Source organism: Gregarina niphandrodes, assembly GCF_000223845.1.
Source record: "Gregarina niphandrodes unplaced genomic scaffold scaffold00021, whole genome shotgun sequence".
NCBI classification, from domain to species: domain Eukaryota; phylum Apicomplexa; class Conoidasida; order Eugregarinorida; family Gregarinidae; genus Gregarina; species Gregarina niphandrodes.
The window spans coordinates 57,069-67,874 of NW_011645790.1; the positions used below are offsets into that span (position 1 = coordinate 57,069).

The 10,806-nt window shown below is 54.8% G+C and overlaps 6 protein-coding genes across 6 annotated transcripts; 2 read left to right on the plus strand and 4 right to left on the minus strand.

The window, feature by feature from the left end:
* Window positions 1-436: 436 nt before the first annotated feature.
* GNI_100790 (hypothetical protein) lies at window positions 437-832 on the minus strand (the record flags this gene model as incomplete). The annotated part of the gene is made up of 1 exon (XM_011132840.1): window positions 437-832. One exon carries the CDS (start codon window positions 830-832, stop codon window positions 437-439), a length of 396 nt encoding a protein of 131 aa, XP_011131142.1.
* Window positions 833-838: 6 nt separating this feature from the next.
* Window positions 839-1,401, minus strand: GNI_100800 (hypothetical protein; the record flags this gene model as incomplete). Its single annotated transcript, XM_011132841.1, has 2 exons — window positions 839-1,277; window positions 1,376-1,401. The coding sequence occupies 2 exons, from the start codon at window positions 1,399-1,401 to the stop codon at window positions 839-841; spliced, it is 465 nt and encodes a 154-aa protein (XP_011131143.1).
* Window positions 1,402-1,416: 15 nt separating this feature from the next.
* On the minus strand, window positions 1,417-2,808 carry GNI_100810 (translation elongation factor-1-alpha; the record flags this gene model as incomplete). The annotated part of the gene is made up of 1 exon (XM_011132842.1): window positions 1,417-2,808. The coding sequence occupies one exon, from the start codon at window positions 2,806-2,808 to the stop codon at window positions 1,417-1,419; it is 1,392 nt and encodes a 463-aa protein (XP_011131144.1).
* A 125-nt stretch (window positions 2,809-2,933) lies between these two features.
* Window positions 2,934-5,060, minus strand: GNI_100820 (putative transmembrane protein; the record flags this gene model as incomplete). The annotated part of the gene is made up of 3 exons (XM_011132843.1): window positions 2,934-4,798; window positions 4,873-4,976; window positions 5,014-5,060. 3 exons carry the CDS (start codon window positions 5,058-5,060, stop codon window positions 2,934-2,936), a joined length of 2,016 nt encoding a protein of 671 aa, XP_011131145.1.
* A 413-nt stretch (window positions 5,061-5,473) lies between these two features.
* On the plus strand, window positions 5,474-7,300 carry GNI_100830 (transmembrane amino acid transporter; the record flags this gene model as incomplete). Its single annotated transcript, XM_011132844.1, has 1 exon — window positions 5,474-7,300. One exon carries the CDS (start codon window positions 5,474-5,476, stop codon window positions 7,298-7,300), a length of 1,827 nt encoding a protein of 608 aa, XP_011131146.1.
* Window positions 7,301-7,624: 324 nt separating this feature from the next.
* GNI_100840 (putative transmembrane protein) lies at window positions 7,625-10,417 on the plus strand (the record flags this gene model as incomplete). Its single annotated transcript, XM_011132845.1, has 1 exon — window positions 7,625-10,417. The coding sequence occupies one exon, from the start codon at window positions 7,625-7,627 to the stop codon at window positions 10,415-10,417; it is 2,793 nt and encodes a 930-aa protein (XP_011131147.1).
* Between the last annotated feature and the right edge of the window lie 389 nt (window positions 10,418-10,806).

Below are 10,806 nucleotides of genomic sequence, written 5' to 3' on the forward strand. Positions count from 1 at the left end.
AGTGGCGTGTCCGAGGCCGGTCGTCGCCCGCGGCAGCCAGGTCGGAAGGCAGAGTCGCCAGCGCCAGGTCTGCCACCGGAAGGCTCGGCGCGGCAGCTGGTTCCCGACATGGAATTCCACAGACGGCGGCGGCTGCACCGTGTGCCACGACTTTGCCGGCGAGTTCTAAGCAAAACTGCAGCTCGTCCGCTTCCAATGCCGGCGAACTCGTCTTCTGCGGACCGCTGATTGCCGCAAAGGCCGGTTTCATTACTGGCCTCGGTCGCTTGCTGCACACGCGCGCGTGCTCCCCGATTTGCAACAGCTCGGCCAGCTGGCCGCAGTTCTCGCAATTCACACAATGCTCTGGATGGTGCCGTCTCACGTGCTGCGACACGTAATTCCGATACGACACCCACACTGCAAAACTAGACATGGAACCAACTCCGGCAGAAAGCTACGGGGAAGGGAGACCAACGGGGAGGGGAGGGGAGGGAGTCAGCCTACCAGTAAGCCCAAGATTATTGCAGTACTCGCACAAGCAGTACTTTTTGACAGGCTGTCTTGGGGGACGGAAAACGAGAATTTGTCTATTCTTCCGTCTTGTGCCTGCAACTATGTTCCCTGGTAACTTAAGAATGCCGCCGTCGTGCACAAGGTACATATACCAGTTCCCGTCTTCATAAAACGGCTTGGATGTATCTGAAGCCTGGGCGTCGTCAGCGGGGGACTTGAGTAAAGTCGAGAGTGGCTTTGAAGGCACCTCTTCTTGCTGAACTGGAGTATTAGTATATGCTATGGGGTCGTCTGGAAGCGGTTCTGTTTTGACTCGAGCAAAAACTGGATCATCCATTATCATTCATTCCGCTGCACACGCGTGTGCATCATTTTTGGAGTTGCCAATTTTACGCTTGAGAACGCGCCAGGCATAATGAATTTTGGTCTGAATATAGGGCGAACCGTCATACTTTGGCGGTGAAGGCTGGTTTGCGATCATTAAATCTCGATATCGTTTTGACAAATCTTCCTTCGTAATATTTTCCATTGATTGTAGACCTATTATGGCTAGTGCTTCCTCGCTCGTCAGAATCTGAGGAAGTCCGAAGTGCCTGCTTTGTTTCTCCGACTTTCCATTGAGCTGGTGAAGCTTTGTCTTAGACAAGAATTGAGTCTGCAACTCTAACAAAACATAGAGCCAGAAGTGAGCGACCGACTTACCGTGTTGTAAAGTATCCAAATAAAATCTCGTGATATTCTTCGTTGTAACTGCTGCTATAGTTGCTTTGGCAATACTCACCCTGAGACACAATTGCTCAGGGTGGTTTAGTTCCGAAAGGGTTTTAGTTCCGAAAGGGCTTTAGTTCCGCGTTGGAAATAGCGTGTTCGCGAGACTTACCGGAAGAGAGCTGTTAGATAGTTCATGTCCAAAAAGATGGGCTAAATTTTTTTGATTTTCATGATTTTGCCAATGGCGATGGTTTTGCCTTCATCTCGGAGAGTGAAGCGTCCGAGTTGGGGGTTATCTGGGAAGATTTCTAGAGCCTGTGTAGAGTCGAGTCGAATTCTGCAGGTAACGACTTGGCCGGCTTTGGCGAAGGCAGGTTTCCTTGTTTTTTTCTTGGAAGCTTTGTCCATAGTTTCTACGATGCTGACGATCTCACATTCTTCGCTCATGGTGTGAGCGTGGAAAATTGCTCTGTAGCCGGCAGTCATAAGTGGTTTGTGTTCGAGCATATCGACTAGGACCATTTGAACTTCGATGTATTCGGTAACGGGAATCGGATCGTTAATGGAGCATAGAACGCAGCCTTTCTTCAACACCTCTTCGTCCACTCCCGTGAGTCGCAGTTCGACATTCTCACCTCCCTTGGCGTAAGCAAATTCGGTTTCTTCACCGACTTTGACCCCGGTAATTTTTACCTTGATGTTGTTGGGCATGATCAATGCTGGTTGTTCTACGATAGCGACACCTCCTTCGACCTTCCCTACGGCTACGATGCCGTTATCTCTGTATCCCGCGAGAAGAGGGACACGGAGGGGTGCCTTATCAGACCGGGGGGGAATGGGGCATTGTTCAAGCAGTTCGAACAAACACAGTTCTTCCTTAGGCCACCAGGCGGCGCGAGCGTCATAGTTGGGCGATTCAGGGTCAGACACACGTGTGTTTAAATTCTGCGTGTTCAGCGCGCTAACTGGGATGAACTTGACATCTTTATTCACATTGAAACCGCAAGATTTTAGGAAAGGTGAGAAGGCATCCACAATTTGAGTATACCGCTCCTTACTCCAGTTCACCGATGGCTCGTCCATCTTGTTTACCGCTACAATGAGATAGTTTACACCCAGTGTCTTCGCCAACAACGCATGCTCCTGTGTCTGTCCGCCACGCTCAAAACCCGATTCGAACTCTCCCTTCCGGGCTGAAATGATCAAAACGCCAATGTCAGCCTGAGACGCGCCCGCCAACATTTCCGGAACAAATGATTTGTGTCCAGGTGCATCTAAAATAGTAAACCGACGGGTCTTGAACTCAAACCCTGCACGACCCACCTCCGTCGTGATACCCTTCTCACGCTCCTCCTCGTTCACATCCATCACGTATGCAAAGTACCATGACTCACGATTGTTGTCAATCGCCTCCTTCTCATACTTCTCCATAGTCCGCGCATCAACCTGACCCGTCAAACATAAAATGTTACCACACGTCGTTGACTTCCCCGCGTCCACATGACCAATAAACACGATATTTACATGCGGCCGAGAATCAGGCTCCGTCAAACCCTTCTTCTTCAATCTAAATAACACAACTCCAGCCACACCCTTCACCATGCACACATATCCCCTTCCCTTCCCTTCCCTTCCCTTTCATTTCACTTACTTGGCAATAATCGCGGGGTCAAACACCACATCCTCTTCGCACTCATCTGTGGCTCGAGCCGGCTGCGGTTCCGTCATTAAAAAATCTGGCTTTTTATTCGGGTACGGACGATGCTAATAGTGAACGTACACGATTCACGAACGTGGGCTTCTACAACAAATACGTCAGGGGCAATGTGATTAACACCATCTTCCAACCAGTGAGGTTCGGGGTGGTTGCTTACAGATATGGTGGTGTCATTCTTCATGAAGCGTCGTAGTGAGGCTTCGACGAGGGCGTGGTCACCATGCAGTTCTTTCAGCGCCATCTCCAGCGCAGCGTGTGTCAGTTCCAGTTTATTCTCGGTGTCGAAGGCATCGAAGAGGAACGAAGCTGCTGTGACCCTCTCTTTCTTCTTTTCGATGGTATCTGCGTAGGGTCGTGCATACTCGGTGATGATGGTATAGACCAGTTCCTCGAGCGACATTTGGTCCTGGACGCGTACGTGTTGTTCTTCCAGGTCGGGCAGTCTGCCTGTAGCGCTAAAGCCGAGCAAGTGCGCAGCAGTCGGGATCTGTTGTGCGTAGATGAACGGCTCCACCTCCTCTCCATGCGCCGGATGATGTGCAGAGTTGTTTCGAGACACAGACCCACTGCGGGAGAGAGAGCCGCTACGGGAGAGAGAGCCACTACGGGAGAGAGATCCGCGTTGTCGTCGTTTGGCGGCTATGGAGGCGAGGAATGCAAACACCTCTCGGAAGGCTCGTTGGTCTCTAGGACTTAGACTGTTGAACAAATCTTTTTTGCTCTTGCCTGCGTAGGACCTGGAGTCCAAAACAGTTTGCCAGAGTTGCTGGTCTTGCTTGACATGTTCAATTCGTTTTTTATCGCTGAGTTCATTGAGCAAGTGTCGGTCGCTGAGGTAGTCTGTTTTGGAAGTAATTGCAAACTCGCGACAAGTGTGTCGCCAGAGCTGCAGCGCGATTTGCTCGCAAAGTAGGAGCAGTGGAACTAACAAGTAACCTAAATACACCTTGTAGCCGTTCGGTAGGACCATCAGGACGAGACCCCATGTCTGCTCGCGGCTTCGTGACCGATTGGTGACGGACACCAAGATGGCGGCCGTGTACGCGGCGAGGGCGGCGAGTGTCAATTGAATGGCCCGCAAGAAGAACCTCGGCCGCCGAAACGGGAACAATGACTCACTCGGGTTCCGCAACCGGCCCAGAAAGTCCTTGGAAAGCAACGGCTGGCTGTCCATCGCGCTTTCCAACAGGGCCAAGTGTTCCCATGAAGGCTCGTCCAGCTCAGCTGCAGGCCCAGGCAGAACAGGCTGGACAGGTTGAGGCTGGACGCCAGGGGCGACTTTGGGTATGCATTTCCGCGTAGCGCGTTTCTGTATGTACCAAAGCAACCCGACAGCGATGACGAGGAACAGACCCAACAAGCACAAGGAAAACAAGAACTCCAAACCAGATGTTGTGAGCAACGGCCTCAACAGGCAAGTTACCGCTAGCAGTGCAATTAGCGACGACGGGGGCAACTCAATCGACTCAGCCATCTGCTCGGATACCACCTGCTCCGCGTAGTCCTCGAACGGCACCAAAGGTAGACTCTCGTCAGCCTTGTTCAAGAGAGAAGCCACTCCCGGACCTCCGCCATAAAATCGTAATTCCAAGAACTGCAACACGTTGTCGAACCTCTCAATCTCGTCCCCAGCAATCGTGTCCACAGGACGCTGCTTACGGGGCCAACGCAATAGTCCCGCCGTCAAAATCAGACACTGGACCACAAATGTCATCATCACCACAAACACGAAGATGTGAACAAACTCAAACACCTCCTTCAATTGCGTCGGAGGCGCTACCCGCTCCACTCCTTCGTCCTCGATCTCCTCCAGAGCAGCCTGTTCCGTTTGATTCTGCCCCACGAACTTATCATTCAACCGCTGCATCATGCCAGCTGAAAATAACCACGTCAACAAACCCTGTACACGCCCTGGCCACCTCGTCCGTTCAACAAACTTAGACACTTACTATTGATAACGAGAAACAGAGTAATCGTAATAAAGCCCAGCACCGCTAACTCTTTACATAGTGAGTCGATTAACAACTCTACAGCCAAATTCTTGCTTTTCGATCTAATCAAGACATTATGGTCACCACCCATGAGCTTACAGTCTCAAACAGGTGCGTATTGCGATCTCAAAGATGACGGCCGCCATAACTATCACAGTTAGTACACAGAGGCATGCTTGTACATCATTCTAAACGAATTGTAAGGTTACATTCTAGCCATCAAGTACCATCGATTATTTAGCACACACGTGTGCAGAACGATTTTTTCATAGCTGCGCTCTGTAACCTGGTCATCTATGGTGCGTATCTATGATTACTGGGAGCTGGGCGCGTATCTCGTCCGATTCGTGGCTTACGACCAGCCGAGTCGCTCATTTTGGGCAGCGTCCTCCGAATGGGATCCTCTTTCGAACACGGGTTGGTCTTGGGACGATTGATTCTGAGCGTTTCGATCCCGAGCGGATGTGTTTCCAGGGTGGTCTGGCGTTCTTTGCAGAGCGTAGGTATTTGTGTGGGAAATGAATTGACCGCGTGGTGTTAATTTCCCAGTAGATATGAAATGAGTTCAGTCGCTAGTACCCCGTCGCAGCTGTCAAATAATATAGAGGAAGATGGCGGCAGACTTCGGAGGAAGCCCTGGTGGTCTCGGCAGAAGCGGCGAGCGTCGATAATGGAGTCGCCGTTGTTGCAGCAGCGGACTTCGTCGCGTAAGTTCCAAGGCGGATTGTTTGATCACCACGGCGCTTCGCCACTGGGGCGCCGAGAGAGTGTGTTGTCCCGGTCGTGCATTCGGCCGAAGAGATTACGTCCTAAGCGGGAGTATGGTGTGAAGACGATCGGGCAAAAGGCGAGTTTTGTGTACCTAGTGAATCAGATTTTCGGCACAGGAGTGATTGCCATCCCGCGAGTTTTTGCGTCGTCCGGATGGATGCCATGCTTCATCGCTAACGTGTTTGTGGCCATGGCAGCCGGCTTGGGTACACTCATGACTCTGAGGTGCATGACGTTGGTCGAGGGCAACCGCAATTTTGAACGTCGTCTGGAGTACATGGGCTTAATGATGCGCTACCTACATACGCCCTATTACCGAGTGGTACAGTGGTTTTTCTACCTCTCTATCTTCGCCTCCAACATCGTCTCCATCATTGTCGTGGCTGAGGCTTTCGACAACATCATAGTTCGGATCTTCGGCTCCACTCCGGCGCTGACTCTCAAGCCCTGGCCTCTCGGCTTCTCCAACGTGTCCAACTTGTCGGTCATCTATGGTTCGCACGAAAACGACTCTAACTACCAAGTGACCTTAGCTATCACGCTGGGCTACCTCTGCACCGCCTTCCTCTGCATCCCGCTCTCCCTCCAAACTATGGACGAGAACATGAAGGTCCAATACTTCAGCTTCGCTGTGCTTATCTCCACGCTTCTCGGCCTCGCCCTGAACGGACTGCTGGAGGCCCGAGCCGCGTCCTTTACAGCAGTCTTTTGCACACTCTTCCTTCACCGAAACAAAATCCTATCTCCCCGCCCGACTTCTGCGTCTCCATTCCCGGGCCTCCCCGCGGCCACGGGTGTCCCCAAGGCCACGATAGTCCCCCAGATCAAGGGGGGGGCCGCGCACTATGGACCCAGGAACTGGATCGCTTCTCTACCTCGCCTACCAGAATCTCGACTACCAGGGCGTGTTGGAGGACCACGGCCAGTTGGGCGGTTCGTGCCACGGTTGAAAACAGTGCAGCCGGCGCGTCGGCAATTGTCTGCGGCGGGGATGCCTACGGCGTTTGGTAAGCGGACGTACGGCGAGTTGATGTCTACGTTCTTGGCGTCGTATTCCTGTGTCAATGTAATTCCATCCTGGGCGAACGAGATGGCATGGGACGTGAAGGTGAACGAGGTGGTGTTCCAAGGACTGCTCTTTTCGTGTGTGGTCTATTACCTCTTCGGGTTCTGCATGGTCTACGTCATGCCCGACATACAGTCGGACAACATCCTGCAGGAAGTGCTCGAAACAAGCAGCCACAAGTTCCTCGCCTCCATGCTCGTTTACGCCTTTGACCTCATTACCGTCGCACCCGGCATACTCGTCTACTGTATTACTACTCGCTACAATCTCATCAACGAAGAAGCCTGCAGCTATCGAGGCGCGGTCTTCTGGAGCTCCGTCTTCCCCTTCCTCGTCGCCTGGCTCGTCTGCGACAACTCACACTTCTCCGCCGTACTCAGCTGGTCCGCCCTCGTCTTCTCCCTCAACGTCAACTTCATTGCACCTCTCGTCATCTACCTCGTCGCCTGCTCTGTCAGCCAACCGTCACACAGAAACCCCGTCTGCCACACCACTAAACGAAACCGTAAGCCACCACCCCCTGTGACCACCTCCCACCACCCCCTGTGACCACCCGACCTATTCCGTTTAGGTTGCCAAGACTTTCTATTGCGCATTGCTGGCCACTTGTCGTCAGTGTGCGCGCGTCGCGACTTGTTGGAAATTCCGCACTTTTACGACGACGATGACGACGACCAGACGCTCGGGAGTTACGATGTACACGAAGAGGTTGGGTTCCGGCTCGGTGAGGACCGGTCGTCCGCGGACCATCCTTCTGAACACTTCTCGGTCGTGTCTTCGGTCGGGCCGCTTTTGGCGGTGGTGGAAGTGGTTGACGAAAAGGCGGACAACTTCTTCCTGCCGGCCAGCAGCGTCCAGACCATCGGCAAGGTCATGCCAACCGACCTAGTTAGGCAGCCACGCCCTCTGTCGAGTAGGGTAATCCACAGCGTTCTGCTGCCGTCTGCCGCCACGGTCCCCTCAGTCCCCTTGGTTCCTTCGGTCCCTTCGGTCCCCTCGGTCCCCTCAGTCCCCTCCGTCCCCTCAGTCCTCTCCGTCCCCTCGGTCCCCTCGGTCACTTCGATTGGCGATCCATCGCGGGCCGTGGGGACAACGATTGGACAGCCGCTGCAACCGATTCTAGTCACCACGCCCTGCAACCGGAGTTCGGTGGACGTTGCGGACCCGGTCAGGTCTTCGTTAGACTTGCCGAGTGTGTCTGGCAGCCTTTCCGCCTTGCCCGGACTCGTGGATGTTTTCGAGACCGAAGCGTGGGACAAACCGACCGAGCTGAGACGTATTCTCCACCTGCCTGCGGTACGGTCAGGAAGACAGGGGCCCGAGGGAGTCGTGTCACCCGAAGGATGGCCCGGTGGAGAAATGACGCCCGGCGGAGTGGTTGAAGACGGAGGAGTGAAGAGCGTGCATATCGCGGTTCAGAGGAGTGCAACCAGCTCCAGGAAAAAGAAGAGGCCGCGGCCACAAGAGCCTCACGCGGCCTGGCCCTTCAAGTTCCCGCGCTGGTCGGAGTACGACACAGTGGGAATTCGGAGACGCGCCTTGCTGCGACCCAAGATTAGAACAAAGCCTCTGCACGCAACCGCTTTGGCGGTACGAATGAGACTGGAAGGGGCCTTGTCGCCTGGGGGCGATGGCGGCTGGCTGCCCCGGAGTTCACGGCCGGCACAGACTCGACGGCGGTATCGGACTACCAGTTACACACGGTCCGCAGGAGCGCTAAGCATGTACCGGAAACCGCTGTTGGAATTCGACGACGAAGAGCCCCCCACCTACAAGTCTTTCTACGATAACAAGTCTTACTATGACCACAAGTCGCTCTATGCCCGCAAGTCCTTCTACGACGAAAAGTCTTTCTATGACCAAAAATCCTGTTATGACCAGAAATCTTACTATGACGGCCTCATGCGGCAGGATGATGGCTACCTGCCGCAGGAATCGTTCTTCTCGTCCTCCAATTCCTTCCAGGTGTCAACAGTGATTGTGCCAAATTCTCCCCTGACGGACTCTGCCCCTCTGGCACCGACCCCATCCAACGGCAGCGGTAGAACCCCCGCAGCGGCCTCTTGGACGTTTGGCTATTTCGGCCGCGGCCAGGAGCCCTCCGGCCGCGACCAGGGGACGACTTCTGGCCAGAGCCGGGTACTCGCCTTAGCTCCACGGTCCGGACCCGGCCCCAAGCGGGTCTCGGCCGACGGCCACCCATCGAACAAACGTTCGAACAGCGGATCCTCGCTCGACGGCTTCCCAGAGGCTGCCAGCGGCTTGCGAGAAGGGCCCTCCTCCTTGGAGATCCCACAGGCTTGCCTCGGCGCATCGGACACCTCGTTCTGCGTCTCCGTGATCGACTCTGATTCCACTGACCGACAGTGGCTGGTAAGACCCAACTATAAGGCGAGTCAATCGGAGTCGAATCGACCGGAGTCGAATCGACTGGAGTTGAACCGACTGGAATCGAACCGACTGGAATCGATCCAGTCGGGGTCAAACCGATCAGGGTCGAACCGACTGATGTCCATCCAACAGGAATCAAATGGCGACTCGCGTGGAGCGGCGTTGAACGGAGCCGGGGCCGGCGGGGTAGCGGTGCCGGCTGGGGCGGAGTTGCCACCTCAAAGCGGAGAGTTGCCGTTCAAGAGCGCGCTGAGTAGCGGGTCTCCGCTGTGCGACTCGCAGAGTTTCTGTTTCACGGCGTCGCTGAGCCGGCTCGATGAGCCGAACCGGCGAGAGGAGTCGAACCAGAGAGAGGAGTCGAGCCGAAGAGAGGAGTCGAACCAGAGAGAGGAGTCGAGCCGAAGAGAGGAGTCGAGCCGAAGAGAGGAGTCGAGCCGGAGGGAAGGGGTGGCGATTGTGATTACGTCGCCGCTGAGTCCGACTCCTCCTCCTACGTCGCGCGGGCACCCATTCCCAGGGAAGGCGCAGCCGAACCGGTTGGTGGGAAGCAGCGTGTCCAGCTCGTCAGAGGCAAGTGGCAGCCCCGCCGCAGGCGTTCGTCCGGTAGCTGGAAGCCCAGCGGCCGGCAGTCCAGCGGCTGGGAGTTCGGCAGCAGGGGTGAAGTCGGACTCCGAGTCGTCGCTCCAAAGGAGCATAGGTGGATCACGGAAGATGAGCCTGACGCTGGACTACAGCAAGTTGCAGGGACCGTCGCCTATTAGTGTGCAAACACCGTCGCCGTGTTCTTCACGTTTCGAACTGGCTTTTGGGGCGGTACCTCTTGCAGAGCTCAGTGGCAAAAAGTGGTTCTCGAAGAGGGCAGCTTCAGTTACGCGGCATGCTCTCGCCCGGACCCCGATGGTCCTCAACCGACCTGGGACTCATCGCTCGGCTCAGGACGCCGCACTTGCCGTTGCCCGGTCGAGTCTGAGCCGCCGTGTAGGGCGCTGTACGTCTGAGGCCCTGCAGTCTTCTAACTGTCTAGTCGAGAGCTCCTCAAGCACCACCGAACAAGACGAGGAGGACGTCTCCTTCACCGAAATCGTCAGCAACGCTGAAGACGCCTATGCGCAGGACGAAGACCTCTTCGGAGATCTCGAAGAGATCCGGATACGCGTCTTCCCGCGGGGACTCCTGAGACGGAACCACGTGGAGTTTACTGTGGCGTTCCTGCTCTCCCTCATGGTTTGCTGCCTTATCACCACTCTGGACAAACTCATCGGCCTCATCAGATAGCCAACGCCGCTTGAAATCGAACCCGCGCGGTGCACACACGGATCGCAAAACGACGGGACATCATTTTTTTAGTACACCCTTGTGCAGACCATGTGCCACCCACTGGATACTGCCCACTGGATCCACCGAACCCCACCTATGTGTTACCACTTTATGCCTCTCCTGCGACAGAGCGGATGTTCAACCACGTTAACCGGACCGACGCGTTTACTGAGTATAAACCAGTGATGCCATAGAAACGTCACGTCTGGTCTACACCAGTGGCGCGATGTACGAATCCGGCTTGACAGTGCCTTGCCTTGCCTTGCTTTGGGCGGATAGTTTTGGAATTCGTCTTTGCGCGCCGAGGCCAAAAAAAAAAAAAATGGTCAACAGCTGTATTGTGAAAG